This window comes from Lonchura striata, chromosome 1A (genome assembly GCF_050655825.1).
Source record: "Lonchura striata isolate lonStrDom1 chromosome 1A, ASM5065582v1, whole genome shotgun sequence".
NCBI lineage: Eukaryota > Metazoa > Chordata > Aves > Passeriformes > Estrildidae > Lonchura > Lonchura striata.
Genome location: NC_140741.1, coordinates 25,739,386 through 25,763,874, shown reverse-complemented (window position 1 = coordinate 25,763,874; position 24,489 = coordinate 25,739,386). Strand labels below are relative to the sequence as shown.

The window sequence follows — 24,489 nt, the reverse complement described above, 5'->3', positions numbered from 1 at the left end:
GGGCAGATAATACTTCAAAGACCTTAGTTTAGGGCAGAGTGAGCCCAGCATTGGAGAGCCCAGTGCACTACGAAGCTTATGGACTGCAGCCGGTACAGCAAAGGAGTCAGAACACCCCCCTTTTTGGGGGGATGCATTCCCTAGCATCCAAGGCACTGAAGAAACAGGACTTTGGGCTCAGCCCTTCCCCTGAGCAGTGCTTGGCACAGCAGGAACTCGGGGCGGCAGCGGCAGCTTTTCAGCTAAATAATCATTAACACAGTGAGGCGGGATTTAGTTCGATTGCCGGGTGTGGTCTAGCAGAGGCCGAGAGGGACCAAAGGTATTCGGTCAGTGGTGAGACTGAAGGTGCCTGGTGTGGGGGGAGCTACCCCCTGACTGCCCGGCTGGAGCTGGTGGTTCATGGTGTGCATGCCGGCACCAAACATGTCCCTGCCCAGGGGCAGCGGGGCAGTCAGGGGGTAGATCACTCACACCTTGGCTGTTTAATTTTTTTTTCTTCTTCTTCTTTTTGGACGAAGACTGCTAAAGAGCTCAGAGAAATTGGCACCTCTCTCTCATTGAGACTGATCTGGCATTTAAGCTTTTTTTTTTTTTTTTTGGGGGGGGGGGTCAAGCAGCTAAAAATACCAGTGAAGTGCCTCACAGCAACCTTTCTAAACACAGATTTTCCTGCCACTCTGTGCTGGTGAAAGAGACTCCCCTAAAGCTGCAGGAAAGCGGAGTCCTTGCCTCACCCTGCTGTCAAATTTGCTTCGTGCCTGAGCCACGAGTCTCTGCCGAGATTGGCCAGGAAAACAAACACCTGGATACAGGCATATGCAGCTTTTCTGTGCTGTGAGGGAATTCCTGATTCTCCCAACAAAATCCCTGCTGCAGAGCCCCCAGGAGTCTCCTCAGCAAGGCTGAGCCCCTAACCTCTCTGTTGCACAGTGTAGAAACCCCTGCACCCCCCATCCAAGACCGCCTGGCAAGGGACAATGTCCAGCCTTTCAGGAAGGCTGCTGGAGGCAGCACTGCAGCAAACCTGTACTCATGGGAATTGATCCTGTCTATGGCCATATCTATTTCCTTGCTCCTGAGCACTGGAACACCTACTTTTCCTCTGATTTGTTTATATTGTGTTCATCCACCCTTAGCAGCACCTACAGTAATCAAAAGGAAAGGGGAAGTGGCTTTATTCTCATTTTGTATAGGGAGGGAGAATTTTGTTACCCAAAATAAACTATGAGGAAGTTTTCATACGCAAAGCAACATGAAAATCCTGTGGAATGGAGAACAGCCTTCCCAGTGTACTGGCTTGGGACAGTTCTGTGCTGACTTTGTGAGACAATGCTGTAGAAAATCAGGACATATTTTTGTTATCACCTCTTAAAAAAAAAAAAATCATGTACTATTTGGAGGTTAGTGATTGGTAAAAGAGAAACATGTAATTTTTTGCCTGTATGAATGTGATGCTGGCATGCCCAATATCACGCTACCCAACCATCATGGAAATTCTCATTAACTTTTAGTGTATATTTAGTTTTTAGAGATGAAAAGCAACTCTGACCCAGTACAAGGAAGTTATGTCTTTCTTCATCTGGCATAGCAACAGCTGTTCTGGGTCATGCAAAATATCTGTCCAGGTCAGGATTCTGTTTCCAGTGTGGTTATTAATGGATGCCTAGGCAGAGCACAACCACAAGCTCTTCCCGTCTTCTGTACAGTCACAACGTGTGGATGAATGCATGTTTTGGTGTGGTCGCTGTGCGGAGCTGCACAGGGCTGATAGTTGCAGCATAATACGAGACTACGGAAAAACTTTGTTTTGTTCCTGTCCCCGGAGGTGGCCGAGCCTTCTAAGCAGGTCACTGCCAAGGGAGGGGCTGTCCTCTGCAATCGGAAGCCCGGTCTGGGTGTGCGAGGGACCAGAGCCATCCGGTGGTCAGAGCGAGCAGCGCTGTTCTTTCTAAAACATCAGAAAATTTAAAAAGGGAAAGGCATCTAAAAGAATTCCTTACAGTGCTGTCATTTTTTTTTTCTTTTTTGCAATCATGAAGAAATGTGAAGTGCCCAGCATGTAATTAAAATGATCCCTTGCAGAACTAGAAGGTTTTTTTCCCCCCACCCAAGTTCCTTCTCAAAAGAAAATTTGCAAAATTATTCAAGCTATTACTGGTAAAATCTATAACAAGTATGACAGTACTAGTTTGGAATCTTTCCATGCCTTCATCCCCATTCTTCATATTTTCAGTTACTTGAAAAAGAGATACCTTGTCACTGTTGGATAAATCTCAGTGAAAAGCACTGAGCACCATCCTGGCTGCACGGTTGAGAGGGGACAGGCTCATCCTGGAAGTCACAAGCAGTTCTCTGAACTTTCACCTGCTGGCCATCGATTCAAACTGACCTCACTTGGCAGACACCAAAAATGCTTTCCATCTGTTTGTCCCTTGACGAAAATAGCAGCAACTCATTTCTGCTGCACTCAAGTCTTCCTTGGGGACAGCTCCCTCTTGTCTTTGCCAGGTCCTGTGCTGGCTGCTTGGGGAATTAAAAACAATGTGAGGGTGAAGATGGGGTCTTTATCCTGAGGTGACCTCAGGGCATCCCAGAGGCAGTAAGGAGAAGTCTGAACTCCCCATACTCAGGATATTCTTCACTCAGGATGTCTTTATTTCTCCTTTCAGGGAATTTGCAGGCAGTGCTCTGAGGGAGCTGGAGGCACTGAGAACTTTAAGTGCCAGCTGAGGCATGAACCAGTGTTAAAGCATCACCAGTGTGAACAGGCTGGTAATGTCCACAAATGCTGATGAGGCACCAGAAGCCCTTCCTTCCCAGGTGAGGCAGGTAGCCCGAGGCCAGGAGCTGGCCAGAGGATATGGCCTTGCTTGTTCTGGAGGCCCTTCTGGCCCCACAGTTACAAAACAAGCCTGTGTTCCATCATGACCCTGCTCTTGCTTCCTCTCCTGCACGTGCTCCAGCAGGGGAAGCTCAGCCACTTGGCCCTTTTGCCTTTCTTCAGATGACATTTTCAAATCCACTCAGTTTCCTTTCAAGAATGCCTCTCACAGCTCCCACTCAGCTGGACTCTGGAGAGATGGTATTGGGGCGACTGAGGATATCCTGTGGATACCAGAGAGCCCTTTAGTAGCAACTATATTTCATGCATGTCTTTATAAGTGGTCTATTGGTTTCAAGGTGGGTATTCAGATCTGGTCACAAGACAGACAGGGAAAGGAGAGGAGGTAGCTCACCCTCTTGCTATGTTGAGATGGCCTGTAATCACCTCCCCACAAGACTGTAGTAAAAAGCAAGGAGCACCTGACTTGGCTCCCAGCACCCTCAGCCCCCATGCTGTTCTCCTCTCAGCACCAGTGCCCTTGCCTTTTCATGGAAAGCAAATGTGGCTGCATGTTTCATCCCTCTTCTCCCCACAGCATCCTACCCTCCCCACACCAGCACTGATAGTACACACCATATCTTCAAGGGAGGCTTAAGTCTTTGCTCCTTTAATGTGCAGTAAAAAAGGACAACTCTCCCATGCTCAACAAGAAATCCCACGAGCAGGAGCCCTGAGCTTGGCACCCTCCTCCCTGCCGTTCATTTACAAATGGGCAGCATGTGCAGTTTGCTCTGAAGGGTTTTTCTCCCCATGTGCAGAGGAGCTTCTGGCTGCTGCAGGGCTGTTCTACTGGCATGAGATGACTGATGTCTCGCTTCCCCTCTGTGCTCACCAGCTGAACAAGCTTCAGCAGCAACAGCATGTTGCAGTGGTGTAAGAGTGCCGATGGAAGGGCCTCCTGCTTTAGGGGGATGCAGCTCTGTGACCCTGGCACACACAGCCAGCCTGAGGGAATCTGTAGCATTGGCCTGGCTCTGAGAGACTCCCCACACCACGGCACGATGTGGTGGAAGGCATCAGTGGAAGTGACAGAGGATCATGCTGGGAGAAAAGTAGGATAATGGAGAATTAAATTAACTGCAAATAGTTTGCTGAAGGCACATCTTACCCTGTGGGAGACAGCCCCTTCAGCCTGGGGTACTGCTTGTAGTCCTGTGTGCTGCCAAGGGCTTGGACTGGCTGTCGTGCAATGGAAACGTCTGGGCTGTGGGTAGGATTCTGGATAAACTGATGGGGAAGGAGAGGTGAGGAAGAGGAAGAGAAGGGGATGTGAGCTGGAAGGTGTTGCCTACCACAAGCACTTGTGCAAGAGAGATTAGAGCAACAGGGTCCCTCTACCATTAGTGTTCCTCCTCAGCTACCAGTAATGCTTCACATCCCTGTGCTTTCCAGTCTAACACTGGCAGGCAGAGAGCTGGAGATACATTCAAGGGGAGGGGTGAGGAAAGAGGCAGGCAGGAATTATTTCAGCAGCAGACTGCAGCCTCTTCTGTTTCTTGGGCAAGATCTCTAACTACCTCACTGGAGAGTAGGATGGGGGACCTTCTTCCAGAGCTGCTTCTGCTTTGCCCACACTGTACCATAAAAAGAAAAGCCCACTGAACTCCCACATTCTCTAGCAGCTTTGAAACCCCCTTTACAAGTCTATTGTATGATATTCCTAAACACAACAAGGATTATCTGAAGTCTGAAAGCAGCTTAAAAATAAAAACAATTCAAAGGTAAAACAGGAAGAGAATAGAGGAAGGGAACAGAGTCCTTCCTCTGCTGGCCCCTGGTTGGAGGCAAGCAAAACAGCACACACAGCCTCTTGCTCCACAGCACACCGGTCCATAGTATTCACAAGGCAAACATAGCATCATCTTCCTTTGCTTGCTTCCGATGATGGCTGGCAGCAGGAGGGGACAGAGATGTCCCTGCTGAGGAGCTGGACAAAGTGGGGAGGCGGTCTGCAACTTTTGCTCGCTCTTCCAGAAATTTGTCAAACTCTGAGGGCAAGAGAAGAGCAGAACATTAGCAAAGAGTTTGTGGAAGAGCCAAGGTGCTGCCAGGACCAATTAAAGACAAGAGGTGGCTGGTACATCTCACCTTCACTGGTGACACCTTTTGGATCCTCTGATTCTCCCTAGCAAAGAAGGAGAAGGGCGTGGTTAGGCAAAGGTAGGCAAAGGCATATCACAGATGGGATTCTTTACACACGGAGAGACAGGACAGCGTTCCCCCCATTTCCACAGTACAGACATGCTGGAGGCGCCCTGAGCCTCAGTTCATTAGTTATGGCTTTCAGAAGGCTGATGATACTGTTGTGGTACCCCAAAGCCTGTATCCCTGGCTTTTCCTTCCCTGGTCCCTCCCAGTCTGTGCCAGTGCTGTTATACACTGACTGAAGTCCAGCCCCACAGACAACTCCAGCAGGACTGCTGGCTCCAAGAAGGCAGGCCCTCACTTACCACATCAGTGGAGAGCCACTTTTCTATGTCTTCCATGAAATTGGCTTGAGGAACTGGTACCTGCGACAGAAAAAAAGTCCAGTGAGGCCAAGAAAATAGAGGATGTTCCAGTGAATCCACTATGCAAAAAGAAAGCCCAACTCAGAAGCTCAGGCTCTCGCTCTACTGTTCAGTCAGCTCAGGCCCATCCAAATCCAGCCAGTGCCACTGCAAAGCTTTCCCAGCTACCAGTGCCATTGCTTACCTGCTTCCTCTGTCCATCCATGCCCAGACACGCAATTTTCAGGATACATGCCATTAAAAGCATCTGTGGTTTGGTGGCTGGCTTTGGGATATTAGGACTGGACTAGACTTTGCTTTTTGATGAGGACCCACTAGGTGGAGGTTGGCTGCTTGTGTAGGCAGCCAGAGAACAAGAGATGTGCATTTCTCTACACCTTCTCTCTCTACAAACCAGTGACAGTCTGATGTCAAAGTCTGCAGTGCTGAAGATATTGGAGGTGCCAGGTCTGACAGCACACTAAGGGGGAAAGACACCCGCCAAGAACTGATTCCCTGGTATAATCATGGGGCACAGCAGGATTTGATAGCACACTAAACTACTGAAACACACCCATCAAAGAGGAAGTCATCTACAATTAAACTTTACTTGGGGATGAGGCTAGCTCAGAAGAATTCATGGTCCTGATCAATTTAAACATCAAAGAGACATATTCCTAGTGGACAGAGATACCTTGAAAGAAACAAAGTCTGATTCAAAACCCCAGATTCTTTTCTCCAGTCATGAACTCCTGAACAAAGCTGAGCAAGAAGCGGCCTTGGAAGAGGCTCTCCAAGCAGAAGAATGAGAGAGTATTTGTGGGAACTTATTTATTAGTTTTCTAATATATATAGCTCCCTTGCTCTCAGAAAAACACCAAGACCAAGAAAAAGAGCAACACCTTCGTACCAAAGACAGGCAGATTTCCTCAAACCAGGGAGCAAGCACAGATAGTTATCACAGCTGGCAGATGGATGAATGGGAACAGAAGAGGATGTGTGAGATTAGGGAAGTTTCAAAGCAAACTGGCTTTGCCTGCCCAGAGATGATCTCTCTGGGGTAGAAGTGCATTCAAGCCAACTGTACAGCATGTGGGGAAACTTCCTAGAGCAGACATCACCCTGGGCTGTGCCCATTACAGGCTAACAAGCTTCAGACCCAGGAGCTGTCAAAGCCTCTGTGCCTGAAGGAATGTAATTGCAGGAATTCCTGCTGCCAAGAGACCAAATTCAAATGCTTGAAAGCTCAATCACTAGCTACAGGAGGAGGCTCTCAACAGGGTTAAAGTCAGAATGTGTTTTCCTTCAAATGAGGCACCTCATGTTAAGGAAGAGAGACTGCAAGGAGAATGTTTCGCAGCAGCTGCCCTCATGATGCCACCAGCTATTGCCTCTGTCTCAGACACCCACCCCAAAACAGGCCATCCTCTAGCTCAGAGTGGCACATGCTCTCTTGGCTTCAGAGCGCCTAGGATTTTTTCCTACACCTATGTTTACTTGAGGAAGGACTGGCACACTGCCTGCTTCCTTCCCAAGCCTAGTCTCCACTACTGGCCCAGCCCAGGGCTGCTCCAATTCAGTTAGCAGTATATGCTGATGTCTGCTGTGCATCCTCATGTGCTGTGCCAGTGACACTTCTGTTTCAGCAGCCCCAGCCTCCTCCCTCCCTGCTGACCCTCCATGACCTCAGATCTCACCATTCCTTGACGCATCATCCACTTTGTCAGCTGGGCTCCATCACTAGAGGCACCAGACTCCCCCTGGATGACAGAGAGTCTGCATTGCAGTGTGAGGGAGAGGGGAGGCAGCGGGGTTAAGGTGAGGGAAAGAATATACTAATACTGGTGGCCTACTTCTCTGATTGCAGAGAGAAGGTGACTGGACTTGCAAATTTGCTGAAAAGGAATAAAACATACATTTCCAGGTGGAAATTCCCCTGGAGAGGGACATCCTTCAACTGTCTGAGGCAACCCCAGACTTTTCACAGCTCCTTACCTCAGGGCTTTAAAGAATGAGGTATGCAGCCCAGCTAGGAAATGCAGGTTGGTGGAGACTGGGAGTTATCATCACTTGACTTTTTCCCAACAGACAGCACCCTTACTGCCTTGGTGAGCCAGGAGGTTACTCCCATTCCTGGTGACGCAGGAAAAGCTGTGGCCACTTACCGCTCCTGTGTTCTGCTGCCGGGCATCCAGGGCACCAGCAAGGCCTTTGGTGGCTTGGGGGTCTTCATATTTTACCCTGGAAGGAGAAAGAGAGACAAGAGGCTGATGAGATGCCTGAGAATGAAGAGCAGGAACTCTTAAACACATGTTCAGTTCTTCTGACTGAACAACTTTCCATGCCTTGTCATTCTGCTACCAAGAGCTTCTAGAAAGCTGTGCAGAGCCTTTATTAAAGGTGTAGCCCACCACAAAACAGACTGATCTACTCACTGGAACATTGTGGGATACAACAGGACAGCCCTGGCACAGTGACAGAAGGATGACAAGGACTTATATGAAAACTAGGACACAGACTTACAGAGATAGGTGCATTAACCACAACACTCACCTTATTTGGGGTGGACTATAAAGAGTGAAAACTAACACAGACTGACCAGAATATTACAGATATTTTAGAAAGGATTTGACCAACAAGCCCTCACCTACATAGTCACAGACACAAACAGCTCAAAAACATCTCTTTAACTAATACCACACAAGAAGTGATGGTGGCAGAGGCTCACTGGCCTATGCTGGCCATAGGTGAGACTGGATGATCAGAGGAGCTTAGTGTTGCTTCTAGGTTTCCAAATGCACCATTACAGCAACCTCTTTCCACACACAGATATGTCTCACCCATAATTTCCCTCATCCCAATCCTGTGTCCCTCTAGGCTGTTACCACAGATGATAATGCCACACATCACCATTTGATCCATGCCGAGGGAAAACTCTCCATGCTAGGAAAACTCTCCATGCTAGGAAAATGAAGCCTTTCACAGAAACTCTCCACAAGTTTCCTCTCCAGCTGCTCCCAGGCCCAATCCCACAGATCCAGCAGACCATCAAGTAGAGCTGTTTTTGTTGGGGGCCAGGGGCTTGGGCCACCGCCGCTCAAACTTCTCAAAGAAATGCTCATCAGTGAAGGGGCCGCTGTGCACAATGGCATCCAGGATGAAGTACAGTGCTGCTATCATGCCACTGATGAGGAAGAATGGCAGAAAAGGCTTGAAGTGCTTTAAGCACTGCCTCACTGAGACACACATGAAGCATGGGGGTCAGAAACAAATCTCAGAGGCTCTACCAGCACGTCCTGTTTGGGAGCTGTAGAGCAATGAGTCTGTACAAGTGGAGGGAGCCTCTGCTCTCAGTGAAATGTGAAGCCCAAGCCACTAGAGGTTACCTGGCAGGAGTGCAAGTGCAGGCAGACGAAGGGCAGTGAGGAATAAATAGAAGATGTCTTGTTACTTGTGCAGAGATCATAAGCCTCAGCCTGTTAGGGACTGCTACAGCAGAGAGGATACAATTCCACCTCTGTCCAGAACTCCAGGACTGAGCACATACCAGCGGCTCTGGTTTCAGCCCCAGACTGGGTGCTGTTGATACAACTGTTTTTGTGCTGGACTGCCTCTGTCCTCAGGCAGCACAACCCACACTAAAAGCAGTGGGGAAACCCAGGGACAAAACATGTGAAGTCATGTGTGGGCCATGGGTTTCCCCACCACATTTACCAGAAACAGTCTGAGGCAGAGGAATGGAAGGAGACATCAACTTGACACATATATCTTAACTAGCTACTGGCCACCTGCAGAACAAGGCACTCCAGTGGCTGCAGGAGTGCAGGAACACAGGCCTTGGAGAGCCCGAGGCAGTGATGGGCCTGTGGCTCTACTGCCTGGGACTCTATGGAGAGCAGTGAATGGCTCTGCCAGGCAAAGCAGCATGAGATCAGTCACAGACTCTAAACCCAGGGGATACGGTCAGCACAGTTCTTGCCAGCTCCTCCAGAAAAAGGATTCAGGAATCCACTCTGCAGTGGAGAAGGCCTCTTCAGTTCAGCCAGTACTATGGAGACCCAGCTCTTAGTGCTTTACACTAGGAGGTCTCAACCGCACCATGGAGGAAGAAACATCGGTCCCACTTGGCAACAGGGAAGCTGAGGCACAGAACAGTGCCCTCTTGCAAGCCACAACTGACTGCACTCTTCCTGCACTCCTGCACTCAATACTCTGTCTGTTAGGCTGAATCAGTACTCAGCAATTCTCAAATTCAGCATCACCCCAGTCAGGACACATGAGTTCAGAGGCAGGCAAGAAAACTGAGCCAGTCCCACTTCACACCTTCATCCCCAGACACTGAATCTCCCAGAACATGCGGGAGACCAATTCCTTCTCCCCATACCCAGAGGACACCATGAAGGGGAGATGATGGCGCAGGAAGAAGGACTGGGAGCACAGAGCTCATCCTACAAACACTGTGCATGTGAAGAGTGCAGTTTTGTTTCATCCTGCTGTCTCCCAGGAACTGCTGCTGGTCGAGGTGTGGCCTCATTTTCCCTGAGCCCGCATCCTTTGCAAGAAGGCAGAACAGGACAGAGCGAGCTGCTCCACTCACCCTTTCCGCTGCTCAGCCAGTGAGCTGCCACGGGTCAGGGCAAACATGTCAAAGTCTTCTTCCAGCTTGCCAGAAGTGTCGAGGGAGTGCAGCCCTGCACTTACGCTGCTTGAGCCCAGGTCTGTGGGAGAGAGAGCAGGGTGAGCAGGCAGCACAGCACAGTAAATTGAGGACTGTGGGCTTGGAGAGTGCTGGATGGAAAACTGTCATGAGAACAGGCTACAATACTCTAGGCCCACCCCTCCATCCTGCTCCTCAGCTACAGCACAGTCTATGCATGTGTGCAGTCGTGAGTGAAGTAACAGAAGATGTTTCTTTGCCCACTCAGTAGATATTTCTGGCTCAGTTTCAACAGAAGCAGCAGCATCAATTTACTGATGCTGAAGGTTAGATGTTCCTGACCATCTTAGACAACTCTGGAGGGAATTGCTCCACAACCTCTGAAAGAAAATAACCTGTGCTTCTGGGCAAGCACCTCTGAGACAGATGAGTGGATTTTCATGACTCAGGTGTCATCCAAAAAACACTTGACTTGAAAAATATCTCAGCTGGCTTGTCTGTAAAAACAGTCTGCTGCCAATTTTCTGCAACTGCATCCAGGCAGTGTCACATAGGCTGTTGGTATGTCTTGAAGAACTCCCAGGAGCCTCAGGTTTTTTGAGTAAACAACCTGTCAAATCCTGGGTCCTGGGCCCAAGATGCTCATGGCTGCCTTTGCAGCACAGCTTCAGCTGCTCTGCTTCTCCCAGACCTCAGTGGTGAGCCTGACATCACACAACAAGAGAGGCAACTAGGCAATGCTACCAGGCATTGCAGAGGAAGCAACTTTATCCCCAATCCTGCTGGAAGGCCAGGTCCTTAGCCACAGACTAATGCTGAAGTCCTTCTTAAGTCATGGCCACTCCTGCACTATGGGAGGTGAGGATGCCAAGACATATGCTTGAGTGCCTTGGGGCATATACAAGTTTATTCATGAGTTTATTAGTTGAAAACACATGACATTTCTCTAGGTTATTCTAGGAATCTGACAAAATAATTTTGGGAGATAAATTTGGGCAGGAAAGGATTTTCAAAGCAGCCCAGGAAAAAGACTGAAGGGAAAACCGTATAGCAACACACTCATTCCAGCCAGCTGAGAGGAAAGGTTGCTGGTGACTTCAGGCTGTTTCAGTGCTGAAGGAGCATTGGGTCCCAGGTCAATCAAGCTGTTCTCTGCCTCATTTGGTGCCTTTGGAAGAAGAAAAAAGAATATGGTGGAGAGTTTCTGAAGCTTGAATACCCTGACCCTACAATCCTAGATCATTGATACTGGAGAGGAAAGCCCTTCTGCACCCATTGAAAGATATCAGCTGTGAAGAGGGAGAAGAGGGGCAGTGTTCAGAGAACTGGCTAGCAATAGTGTCCCCAGGGCAGCATATGCCTGGGTAGCCAGCCTCCCAGCTCTGCTGGATGTCAGTAAGTAGGGTGGATGCTGATTCAGAGGACAGGGAGGTGCTCAGAGTAGGCTCATATGGGAATTGGCATCTCACTATTCAATAACCATAACTGCTGCTGCTCTGCTCTTGCTTTGGGCAGGGCAGGAGAGGTTTGTAGTGAGAAATGGGGTGTCCCACATACCAGGTGCTCTGGTGCAGCTTTGCTGGGACAGCAAAGCCCAAGTCTGCCTAAGTGGGGCAGACTGAACCTCCCTCCAAGCCAGCAGGGCACTTCTGGACCTGCAGGATGCAAACCAAGCTGCACAGAGGGGCACTTGCTCTGAGTTACCTTAACAGGCTGTCCTGTCCGAAGTCGCTCGAACCTGCAAGAAAAGTTACAGGAGGCATTTCAGCAGTGTGGGCCCATTCAGCCACAGCCCAAGAGATTTTTTTATAAGACTTGGCACAGTCTGCCCTTTCCTACCCACTAGGAAAAGGGAACTATGGCTCAGGGCCCAATTTCCCCTCAAGTCCCCAGCAAGACCCATAGAGTTGATGTTTCCTGAGAGGTGGTGTAAGAAAGCTTCTCAGTTATTCGTTCCACAATTCCACAGTTACTCATAACCAACAGCTCTCCTTACAGTTCATCTGGGGATGAGCTAGCAAAGATGTGTTTGTTGAAATGGAAGAAAAAAAAGTAGTGCTAATCCCATCTGGGTAATTTCTTTCTGTCCCCATCTGACCTCAGAGCTAGAAAACCAGCTCTTTCCATGCTGTTGCCTCCTTCTTTTGGGTTATGCCACAGGGACATCTTTATAACCATTAGGAACTTACACAGCAGCTTTGAAGGGACACGAATTAGTCAGCAAAAACTGAGAACAGGCTTTGTTCTCAAAGATGGATGATACAGACTGATACATCTCGAATATTATACTCTTGGGCAGATCAAAAGGGTGGGCCAGCCCTCAAGGGCAGTAGAGTCTTGTGGGAGAGCAGGGAAGAGAGGGAAGGAGAGAGGTACCTTTCATGGCGCAGAAACACATTATTGAGGTTGTCATTGATGAGGAGCAGCTCCTCAGTGAGTTGCTCATGGAGGACACGGGGAATCAGCTCCAGGACTCGCTGCTGCATGGCTCTGCATGTCCGATTCAGCTCCTGTTCAAAGCAGGGCAAGTCACAGGTGGGGAAAGTCACATAGTGTGACCCACAAAGGCCACACTACATCTGAGCACTCACAAATTTGGAATTCTGACTGGAACACAGACTCCAGAGGCTACTGGGATCTATCAGAAACTGTTGATGGGCAACAAATATTGGTGTGAGAGGTAAATTGAGTCTGAGCTTTACGTGGAATAATTGTATGCTTTTTGTGTAACACATCACCCAGAAAGAAAGGCCCTTGGAGACTACAAGTTCCCTTGTGAGATAATTCCAGCCTTGGTAATGTGATTTTCATCCCCCATTGAAACTCTACATTCCTGTGTCTCCCTTATGCCTTCACTCCCTGATAAGCCCCACACTAAACTGTCCAGTTGTTCCCCACGCCTGGCATGCATTGGGCCTCGGTCCATCAAGTCATAGCTAAATTATGCTGCATGTGCCAGCCCTCTACCCTGCCCAGTGTTCCTTACTTGCAGCAGCTCCAGGTCAGAAGGCTCAGCCTGGGATGGCACCAGCTCTGTCAACATCTCTGACATCACCTTTGTGTTCCCATTCACCACTTCCAGCTCACTACGCAGCTTCCCGATCTGCAAAAGCGAAGTGAAGTGACAACTCTGCCAGGGGAGGGTGGGGACATAGCTGAGGTAGCTCTGAATGGCAGGGAATGGCACCACGTGTGCATGCCTGTTCACAGAGCTGGAGGAACAGCCACTGGGGAGTTCATTTGTCACCACTCATTTTAGCTCTCAGGAGCTCCCCGCAGGAAACCCCTCCATTACTTACCATCAAATTCATTTGCTGGTAGCAGATGCCAGGCCCTCATCTGGGATCTTGGCCACTAGTCTAGCCTTGATTTTTAACAGCCAGCAGAGGCTGCTGGTATGATTCAAATCTCTCCTCAGCTAACAGATCCCATATGGTAGCCATTTAAATTGTTTAATTTCCAAAAGGGTGTAAGAGAGGGGAAAGCAATTTATTCCCATTCAACAGGAGAGCCACAGTTAAGTGTGCAGTTGAAGCTTTAGTCCTCTGGTTTACAAGCTGCTAATGAGCCTCTTTAGAACAGATTCTACCCTTTGTTTTGCAAGGGAATGCAAAATACTGACAGCTGGAGGTTTGGTGCTGAACATGGTGTCATACGAAGTCAGGGTGAGGAAGGAGAAGAGAGGATGGGGAAACAAGTGAGGAAGCCCTAGACTTTGGAAACCACATAGCCAGACAGGGTTGATTCATATAAAGTAAGCAGTGATGCAAGATAAACAAAGATGATAAGGAGGCATCATGTCTCAGCTCCCCACTCCCCTCTACCTGCAAGCAGCCCTATTTTAGGGAAACATAACCACTCCATGGTTGCAGTATCCCAGCTCATCACTGTAACCACAAGGGAGCTCTGGGGGGCTCTGAAGGACTGTGTTTTAGAGAAACAGCTCCTAGAAGACAGAGGCTGGGGCAGGACCAGTACTGCAGTCCCAGAACAGTATTTGTGAAATAGCTTCAAACACAGGAAGAGTCAGCAACATCCTGAGACTTGTGTCCAACTCACCTGCTCTGGTGTGGGGGTGATGGGCGCGTCGCTGGACATGCCCCTCCCGGGGGGCAGGGTGACAGGGTGGAGGATGGACTCCATCTGCTGAGGGGAGTTGACTGCAGGTGAGTTCTGTCCAGATTGAGAGTTGGAGCTATACACAGTCTACAAAGGTGGGGAAAGTGACAGAGAGAAGGAGATGTTAGACACACACACTTGACAGGGCAGTGCAACTAGAGGAGAAATATTGATGGCAGTTCCCCATCTGGTTCCAACAGCTCTTGGCTGTCCTGGAGCTTCTCACCACCCAAAACCCTCTAAATTCAAGGCAGAGTTCCTAAAATCCCCTCATTGCTCCAGAACGGCAGCTGCCCAACATTCTTCTCTTCAGCAATGCTCCCATACCCTCTGTGGTGTGTGGATAGGTGACAGCATGTCCAGATCAGTCATGGGAAACTCCAAACCCTTCCGTCTCAGGTCTTCATAGACAGCAACGACACCAGTCAAGTCTGGAGAGCTGCGGAAGGCGTCCGCCCAGGACTGGGGAGAAGGAGACAGTACAGCCCATCACCACATACAACAGCCTTCTGTACAAACACCTAAAGACACACACTGTCTGGACTGGTGCAAATGCTTATGCTTCTTGGCTCACCTGGATGAGGGTCAGCACCTTGTCATGCACTATGGCAGGTGGATTGTTCTTTGGCAGGATTGTTCTCACCAGGACACCTTCTACAAAGTCCTGGCTGGACACAAGGACGTGGAAGCGATGGCCGCAGTTCTTGACACAAGTCTCCAGGACCTTCAAAGGCAATAAAGCAATAGCTGTAGCCTTTTCTACCCTCATGTGTTAGCCTTGTTGGCTTTAGGTACACGTGTCTGTTCAACATGTGTGCTAAGACTTGTGTTCAGCACTCAGCTTTAAAGCAGGGTAATCACAGAGCAGGGAAAGAGCCCTGACTGCTCACCGTCAAAGCCAGCATAACTTCATGGAAGTTCTTATTCCCTACAATTCTCTTCTTAATGGCTCGGAATGCATCTTTGGGCCTGAAGGAGAAATGAGATGAAGAAAGATCAGAAGGTTGAGGCAAAGCAAAACAGCCACAGGCTCTGGATGCCTCATACTCTGTGTCCCTCCTCACCATGTTTTCAGGATGGCTTGAAGCAGTGACTGGTAAAGGAGCTTTTGCTTGTGATTCTACAAGAGGAGTGGGGTTGGCTGACCATAGAACCATTTCAGCTAGAAAAGACCTTTTAGAGTCATTGAGTCCAACCATAAACCTAACACTGCAAAGTCCACCATTAAGCCATGTCCCTGAGTGCTGTTACTGAAATTAGAGGCCTCTGTGCTGATGTCTTCAACAGCTCAAGGTGTTGCAAACATCACTTTGAGAACAGAGTAAAAACAATGCTAGAAACACACTCCTGGGGGGTAGAGCAAAATCCCACGGCAGAGAGACTGAAGAGGTGGAGATCACAGAAAAGCTTAGCATGGGTTAGAAACAGGAAGGAGAGACCAAGATGCAGCAATTCCTGTGTTACTCAAAGAGGAGCTGTTTAACATTTCCCTGCAGAGAAGGAGGCTCAAAACCTGCAGGGGAGACACATTGTCAAAATCTTGCTTGCATGGGGCAGGTGGGTAAGAGACCAACAGCCTAGCAGGGCCTCATTAACAATTCTCAGAGGGAAACACCATGGTCTCAGACCACTGTGGTCTTAAGAGGGCACAAATTAACCAGATGCAGAGCACAGGAAGAGAAGCTGAGCTGGAAGAGCAGTGGTGCTGGAGGAGAAAAGTGGGATGGAGACACTGAGGCAGTGAGGAGGGCAGAAGTGTATTGGCCTGTGGGGCAGCATGGTGTCAATGGATGGGCATTAGCAGGGCAATGGGAGAGCCTGTCCAGCTGTGTTATCAGGTGTCCAGACCTGAAAAAAGGGGCCACAGGTCAGGCCTGAGAAGTGTGGACAGAGACAGCATATTTGCACCGTGGGGATAGTGGAAAAGGAGTGGTGACAGATCTGTAAGTAGAGGTGTTTGACTTTGTTTCATACAACTATGAAGCTGAAAACTGAGCTTGCTAATCCTCTGTCAACATGACTGTGGGGTAGGACAGCAGGAGTGAAACCTACATGTTTTATTCCATGTAGCACCTTCTTTTTTACATGCTGCTCTTGACATCTCCACTGTGAGAAGGAGCATTCTCCCTTGAATTCACTGGCAAATCCCCAGCTCCTGAGTTAGCAAGTCTGGCAGATTGATGAACATCTCCCTGCAGGGAAAGGGAGACAGGAGCTCCCCCACCCACTTTGTGTGTTTTTGAGTGACTGTACATGAAAATACCTGAGAAGAAACCCAAGAAAGACTGGCACAGTAAGAGGACTGAATAGCAGCCTGAGAATTTCCCCTCTTCTCAGTCACCAGCCTTTAGATTCTTACTTTCCCAGAGAAGAGAGCGAAGGGTATGAAGGGGGAATAAATCAAAGTGGAAGAAATGCAAATATGCCTTCTGGAGATGGGAGGCAGCCTGGCTTGAACAGAGGGTTGTCTGGGGACCCTGAAGGCCTGTTTGAATGGCTCCTAGCGCTCACCAAGATTATATAGAAGCATCTAATAAATGCTCTGACAGCTTTACTATGTCTCTAGGTCTCCTAGCAGAGTCTTATCTCAAGGATTGCTGGGAAGCCTAGCTTATTACCTCCACCAGTACACGCTACTACTGCAGCCTAGGGATGTGCTGTTACAGGGAATGCAGGGACCTGCCACTGGATATAGGCCTTGCCAACTCTCTTACCCTTCTTCAGTCTCGTTAATGATGTCACAGATCTCCATGTTGAGAGCCCAGTCCTCACTCCGCAGGGACCCATCAGTAGCTCTCTCTGGAAAACAGAAACCAAGGTTAAGAGCAGCCCTGGCACTTGTAAGTCAAGCTCTCACAAGCTTACTGGGACTGAGCTCTCCTGCTTCTCCCTGGCTGCCAATACCTGGCTGCCACATGTAATCCATATGCAAATTCTGGGTCACCAAGTGCTCCCCACTAGGTGTCACCATGGCAGAGCATGCTGCTGGAATGGTGGGTGCCCAGCTTCACCCATGCCACCAATGCTGCTGACACACAAAGACACTCTGTGATCTCTGGTGTCCTGCACACAAAAGGAAAAGGCTCAGCATGACTTCAGATCCATAGCTAAGGGAAACAGGGCTTATTTGCTTTGTTACTGCAAGACCAGAAACAGTGAGTTCAAAGCCTGCTCACACTGATACGGATCTAATGCCAATAGTTCCAGTTCTTGGTTTGTACCACATAAGGAAACAAAATAATCAGTCCCCCTCTTTTTTTTGTACACCAGCTCTATAAAAACAAACAAGCAAACATAGAAAACCAAAACAGGGATTCTCTTGTTTAACATTTACACCTCTCCCCTGAACTTCTGGCCTCTAGGGAGTGTGGGCAGAAGCAAACTGCAGGCTGAAGTCAAAGCAATATTGTTCCAGCTTTGGTTGTGTCCCCTTTAATTAGGAATTCCTCAGTCAGCCTTGATGTTATTTATTCAAGGCAGAGATTTGGGAAATGAGCAGCTATTACTGGGAGCACCAGTGTCTCCACCCTGTAATCATCCATGTCTCAGTCTTAGCCATGCCATTGACTGATGCCTTCAGGGACACCACCAGGACAGAATGGCCAGTGGGGCCAGAAGGACCCAGGCACTCCCGAGACCACAGGGAAAGACAGAGATGCAGCAAATGGCAAGCAGAGGACAAGAACCATCCTTTCCAGCTCTCTCATCCTACAAAACACTTGACTTAGCACTGGGGCAAGAGAAATAAAACTGGCCAGACCTGTTTAGCACTTACCAGGTGCTCTTCAGGAGAGCTCAGTCCCAGCAAGGTACTTACAGAAATGCCTGCATTTTCAAAACTACTGTCCCTGCAAAATCTGCAGCTCTCCCCTGCTGCTATGGGTCCTTTACCCCTTTTGAGAGGTCCTTCCTCTGCAGAGCTGCCTTTTTCTGCTTTTGACCCAGCAGCTAATGATCCCTGTGTAGGAATAAAATTAAATGCCCATTCACACAGTAATGAGATAAGGCCTAACAGGAAGATTTTTTTAACTCCTGCCTGGCTAAGCACATCCATCATGTCCTGTTTAGGGTCAGGCACAGAACTATCACACCACTGTGCAATGCAGCCTTTCATACACGTGTCCCTGCCACAGATTGCACACCACAGTGTGAAACTATCTGCATCTTATCACAATCCAGCCACCACCTTTTCTGTTGGCTACAGAATGCATTGATTACATAGTGATTATGCTGATGACATTGTGGCCACAGCCAGATGGAAGAGGGCAGACAGGGAAGGAGAGTGGCAGACTGTTCTTGATGCTCTTCCACCTTTCTAAAGGTCTGGCTAGTACTGGAATAACCTTAAGGCTTCTTAATTCAGGTAAATTTTTTTCACTTTGAGTATTAACTTTACATAGGAATCCTGATCTCTGGCATATCCAAGCTTCCTCAGTGAGGCACAGGAGGAAGGATTGCACTGGGTGATGTGGTGGAGAATACATCCAGGGTAATAGGCATGTCTGATGCACCAGGGCATGTACCAGTCAATGGGGAAACTGTGGTAACATGAGGGAAGATGCTTTACACTGGGGCTCCTTTGGGATCAGCACACAGTACAGAGCTCCAGGTTTCAGCTCAGGTCAGTCTGATGGGTTTCGCTCATGTGGTCACAAAACTCCCCTCACTTGCACCCTCCTCTGAGATCCCCTGCCCATGACACATCATGGTTTGAACAAGCCAGAAGTTTCCCTGCACTGTTTGCTGCCACTGGCAATGAATCACAGAAATCCACTACACAGGAGTTGCTCTGCTGAAAGTGAAGTATACATCCACTCTTCTCACTGCACATGGAAGGAAAAAGCCACAACTTGGGAACAGGGCTGAGCCTGCTTGGAAGCTCTGAGCTACAGAAGAAACAAAGGACAAAATAAAACCTGCATTTAACCATCAATCCTTGCTGTTCAAATCTCTCCAACCTTCCTTTGCATTGTACACAAACATGAATCTGCAAACACCCTTTCCTCACTTCCCAATATTTGGTGGCACCCTGTAACCTGCTCCCCCCACCACCCTTTCCCTCCAACTGCAGCAATCCAGCCAAGGTCGAGCAGCAGGTTTGCTTTTCAGAAAGGAATGTAAATAAACCATGCATGCTCCTTCACCTGGCTGGCCATTTAGGGGAAAACTGGGCTTCCTCAGAAGTGACACATCCTGCCCCTGTTACCCCACAATGTGGTGGCCATCCCGCTACCACTACCCCAGTTCATACACTCATCAAGGGAGAGCTGCAGGAAAGCAGCAAAGTTGCCATAAACACAACACAGGATCACAAAATGCAAAGCTGGAAGAGCAGTATTAGAGCATATGGAAAACAGGAATTTGACCCTGAGGCAATTCCAAGGACAAAAGGCTTGAGTTTACCCAGGACAAAGTAAGGCCTGGACTAGCTGGCATTGGGAAAGCTGGAGCTAATGCCCTTCTAATCCTCCTTGCTCTCTTCCAAGCTGTAAGGGACTGTCCAAGCCTAGTAAGACATGGAGTTTTCTCCAAAATCCTGAACTTTGCCCTTCTGTAAAGCCTGCAGAAGGGAAGGAAACAAAGTCTAATTAGTCACATGAAGGATCAGGGTAGCTGGCCCCATTTCATGAGCTGTAATTAGCACATGAGCTGTCTGCTCCACACGAAATCTGAGCCCGGGATGGCTGGGGACAGCGACAAGTCCCTAAAAAGAGCAAGCACAGGAGGCAGGGCACTGCCACACGCCCAACACGCTGCCTGGTGAGGCTCATCAGGCAGCATCTACTTGTGTGTGTTACCAGCTGAGGCTGACCTGCAGCAGAGAATTCCACTGGCAGAGGTTATCACAAGCCTGCGAATGCCATCCCCCTCCAAGGCCCAAACCAAGTGGCTGCTGAATGTACAGGAGGCCCTTCATGGGGCTGCTCCAAAGCCACATTGTTTTGGCAGCCAGTCCGGCTCCCCGGGTGTGACAGCATTACGGTTTGTCGGGTTCCAGTCTGCTGCCTCACAAATTGCTCAGATCGACCCAGAACTGCATAGGACTGTACTATGGGTTGCACCAGAGCATCGGCTCTTTTCCTGCATGGCACTGGATGTGCTCCTCCTGACTGCAGCTAGGTGATGAGTTATTTGGAACCAGCAGATAACAAAGAACTTCGAACACTTGGCATAACTGGCGCAAAGGAGCTGTATACTGCTTTGTGCTATGAGTACATTTGACAAGTTTGCTTCTTTTCAAGATTATTGTCTCTGCCCTGGTGTCAGGGGAGAGCACACTGTGCAGCTGGGGATCCCACTCAGCTGTCCCTGCACCAGCACACCACTACTGCAGTCAGAAGTGTGGGGAAGTACAGAAGCCAGGGACTGAAGGTACTGTGTCCCCTTTGCTCCCCACCCCAGACTTGAAGCACCCACAACCAGCCGGATGCTGCTCAGAAATCCTTTGTCTGTGATATGCTCTGCCCCTCCTCCAAGTGAAGCCTTCAAACAGTGCTCCCTGCAGTGCTTTTTGCTGGCTCTAAGTTCCTCAGCAAACCATCAAGCACCTTCTCACCCATTTCAACAGGCGTCTGAAGATATCAGCAGTTCATTGCATGAGACAGTTCAGGTCAATGCAATGCAAGATGTCTCTTCTCCCAACTTCCCTTCAGTTCACAAACTCACAGGCCCAAATCAGCATCCTGTACAAGCTTCATGCTTTTACTTCTCTTGAGGGAACTTCAGCACCAGGTCTGTCAGGACTTCACCATTTAGCTGTATCTTTCCCTCAAAGCCTGAGAGGACAGAGTGCATTCTAGAGAGACCAGAGATACAGCTTTGGACACAGACTGTGCTGACATAGTGGTGTGGGTATGTGTGTCTCTGAACTCCTGCTCCTTTCCTGTGAATCAGCTCAAATTCTCAGGGATCAAGTGACTCTTCAACTGCTGCCTTTGCCCCTTTTCCTCCAGACAGAGGAGGCACAGAAGACAAGGCAATGCCTTTTTGAGAAGCACAACCTTGCAGGGACCTACAGAGGGGTGCAGGAACACCTGCAAAGTGGGATCCAAAAGGTTGTAGGGATTTTTCTGGTATATTGTTTTGCATCTGCCTCTCTTCCTCACCCAGGAGCCTTTCTTACTTGCTTTCTCTTTACAGTCTCAACTTTTCCTGGTCCTCATGCTTAAAATAACCCCAATCCATAAAAAACATCTGTGTCATCTCCATGCTACACTGTTACTTCTATCCCTTGACTGCTCTCACTCACTGAAATAACCTGCCTCTGTCCCTTTTGGTATTGCTATAATTACTAGTTATTTTAGACTTCCAGGGTGAGGAGAAAGCATTCATGGTTTCTTCTCCATTCTCTCCCTCAGAGACAATTCACCTCCTTGGAATTAGATTTTCCATTTTGAAAATGGAAAAAAGCTTCTCTTAGATCCTAGATGGAGGCATAGTGGATTTCCCTTTTCAGAGGGGAATCTGAACTATGATGCTTTATCACTCTTTGAAAATTTTCCCACTGGTGTTTAAAAAAACCCACCACACAACAGAAACAAATACAAAAACCCCCAAACAAGCAAGTCTGTATTCTTCTTACTTGGGAAGAGACATCATGGTGCAAAAACAGGAGAGGCAACTTTTGTGACTAAATCTCAGAACTGTGAGTAAGAAACTAGAAAACCTACTCCTCTGCAACTGACTCACTCTGTGACAGATCACTGAGATTATCTGAGCATTGCTTTCCTAGTCAGCAAAATAAATGGGTCTTACTAGATTAACATTAATGAAGGAATTTGAGAACGTTACTGCAGTGGCCACAGAGGACTTTTTTTTCCCTTAGCCTTCATCTAAAGCTATTTTAGACTTCATAAGCTGTATCAAGCATACATGACTTTGCCCAAATAATTTACAAGGGCACAGCATTATCTTTCTGCAGACAGCCCAGGGCAATAGCACTGTGCAGGTTTTGTGATCAGGCTCATGGGTTGGACACGCAGCTGCCACAGACCTACCAAACGAGTTTGGGGGAGCCATGTTTGCATCCCAAATTAAGCAGGGAAGATAGCATTTATCCACATCCCCAGGATGTTGATAGGCAATGTTCAAAAGGAGAAAATAGTAATATTTTCAATCAACACCCCTTTCAAGTCCTCCACAGGCTTCCTTTCTCATACACTGTAATTCCTCCACCTCTTTGAACTCCCATAACCCAAATCAACCCCCAGTCAGTAAGATCTCCCTAGTATCACACTTCTGCTTCTCAGCTCCTCTCAGACAACACTTTTGAAATATCTTTTCTTTTTTCCTCTTCTTTGCTGCTTGGTTTGTTGCTTGGGAATTCCTTATTTAATTGAAACAAAGCCTAAAGGTATAACCCACTTACAATCTGGTTGCTAAACTGACCAAAAGATCTGTGAGGCAACATTCAGATTGCCTCTACCCAAACACAAGGACATATCTGATACACTCACTGAGGGAACAAAAAGCATTCATTCAGGAAAGGGCAGGAGATGGTTTCTCCTGGAATGTCTGATGAAACACGTGATGTTCTTCTGAGGGTATGTTGAAGATTATCTGGAGGATTTTGATAACAGTTTTCCCTGATGATCCTTCCACTGCCTGGCTGTAATGCATCTCACCTATCAGTCCCAACAGCAGAGTGGCACATCACAATGCCCCTGACACACTTTGGGACAGTGTTAGGGTAGGTTCTAAAATCATTATAATAAAAGCATGACTTAAAGCAGCTGCTTACACTCTTTCCATCCCTGGCACAGCCTCCTCTTCACCTATGCAAGGACACCAAAAAGACTGAATGTGGGACCAGATGTTCACAGCAAATAGCAAAGGTCTGACAAGCAATGATCAGCAAGAATGAGCAACTGCATAAACGTACAAGTGGAGAGTTTAAATGGGCATCAGCCTTCAAGCATAACTTCAAGGCCCCCAGGCAACACAACATGAGAACAGAGAGTCTTCATTCTAAGCATTTTATGAACTGCAGCCCTGTTCTGACACTAGTGCAGCTGTTGACGGTCTTCTTCTCTCTAAGTGCGGCATCTTTGCTCTCCTTTCTCAGGCCACCTCCTTCTCCCACGTTCCCCAAACTGCCCTGAGCACAGGGACTGCAGGACACCAAGTGCCCGTGGGCCTGCCAGGACACAGGGCGGGCGCTGTTCATTGCCCGAGCTGGTGCTCCATGCTGTGAGCCAGCTCGTGCTGCAGGAGCCACGGCATGGCCCTGCCAGGCTCCGCTCGTCCCACAGCTCGGGGCGGGCAAACACTCCCAGCTGCCCAGCACTTGAGTCCTTCGGGCAGGGGACACTGCTCTGACTGGGCAAGCTGCATACCCCAGGGCAGCCCAGCCTGAGGCTGCTGTCCCGCAGCCCCGCTGTCCCCGCAGCCCTCACTGACCCCGTCCCTCAGCCCCGCTGTCCCCGCAGCCCCGCTGTCCCCGCAGCCCCGCTGTCCCCGCAGCCCTCACTGACCCCGTCCCTCAGCCCCGCTGTCCCCGCAGCCCTCACTGACCCCGTCCCTCAGCCCCGCTGTCCCCTCAGCCCCGCTGTCCCCGCAGCCCCGCTGTCCCCGCAGCCCTCACTGACCCCGTCCCTCAGCCCCGCTGTCCCCGCAGCCCCGCTGTCCCCGCAGCCCTCACTGACTCCGTCCCTCAGCCCCGCTGTCCCCTCAGCCCCGCTGTTCCCTCAGCCCCGCTGTCCCCGCAGCCCTCACTGACCCCGCCCCTCAGCCCCGGGGTCTCGCGGCGCCCCTCGCGCCGCCGCGGGTCACGCGCCCCGTTCCCGCCCGGACGCGATAGGCTGCCCTGGCTGGAGCCCAGCCAATCAGCAGCACCCCGAAGCCCCCGGAGAGGCGCGTGCGGGAATGGCTCCAAGCCAATCGCGGGGCTCGGCGGTGCCGGGGGGGCGTGGCGCGGACCACCGGCCCGCGGCCCCTTTAAGCGCGCAAACTTCACCCCGCCACCCCCGAGACCCCCTCGCGCCCGGATTGGCTGGCGGGGCCCCCGCCGGAGCCGCCTCGGGCTGCGCGCCCGCTATTGGTCGGCAGCACCCGTCAGTCAGAGCAGAGCTCTCCTCTGATTGGCCAGCGCGCCGCTGGTCCCGCCGCGGAGGCGGGGGCCGGCGTTTCCCCGAGGAAGGGTCCGGCGGACGCCCCCGGGAGCGCGGGCCCGGACGGGCGAGCGGGGGCGCGGGGAGGGTCGGGGGGCGCGGGTGCGGCTCTCACCGATGCGCTGCCCCACGGGGGAGCTGAAGGGGTTCCCCAGCAGAAAGTCCATCGCCGCCGCCGCGCCGCGATCAGCTGACGCTGCCGCCGCCGCCGCTCACGTGACCCGCGCC

At 49.8% G+C, this 24,489-nt stretch overlaps 1 protein-coding gene and 1 long non-coding RNA gene across 3 annotated transcripts in view; one reads left to right on the top strand and one right to left on the bottom strand.

Annotated features, from left to right (window-relative positions):
* LOC146763412 (uncharacterized) overlaps window positions 1-3,743 on the top strand; it is an 8,849-nt gene extending 5,106 nt beyond the window's left edge. The window contains exon 2 of the long non-coding RNA XR_014951909.1: window positions 667-3,743. This is a non-coding gene — a long non-coding RNA (uncharacterized LOC146763412). The remainder of the gene's footprint in view (window positions 1-666) is intronic.
* On the bottom strand, window positions 3,474-24,489 carry TOM1 (target of myb1 membrane trafficking protein). 2 transcript variants are annotated; one of them, XM_085568691.1, is made up of 16 exons: window positions 24,377-24,489; window positions 16,867-16,951; window positions 15,043-15,121; window positions 14,727-14,876; window positions 14,480-14,614; window positions 14,093-14,239; window positions 13,020-13,136; window positions 12,410-12,543; window positions 11,738-11,771; window positions 11,093-11,201; window positions 9,974-10,094; window positions 7,542-7,617; window positions 7,074-7,136; window positions 5,338-5,397; window positions 4,976-5,012; window positions 3,474-4,875 (listed from the first exon to the last, which is right to left on the bottom strand). In XM_085568691.1, exons 1-16 carry the CDS (start codon window positions 24,426-24,428, stop codon window positions 4,727-4,729), a joined length of 1,548 nt encoding a protein of 515 aa, XP_085424817.1. In that variant the 5' UTR covers window positions 24,429-24,489; the 3' UTR covers window positions 3,474-4,726. The 2 variants fall into 2 exon arrangements, with proteins under 2 accessions (XP_085424817.1, XP_021409675.3); XM_021554000.3 differs by lacking the exon at window positions 7,074-7,136.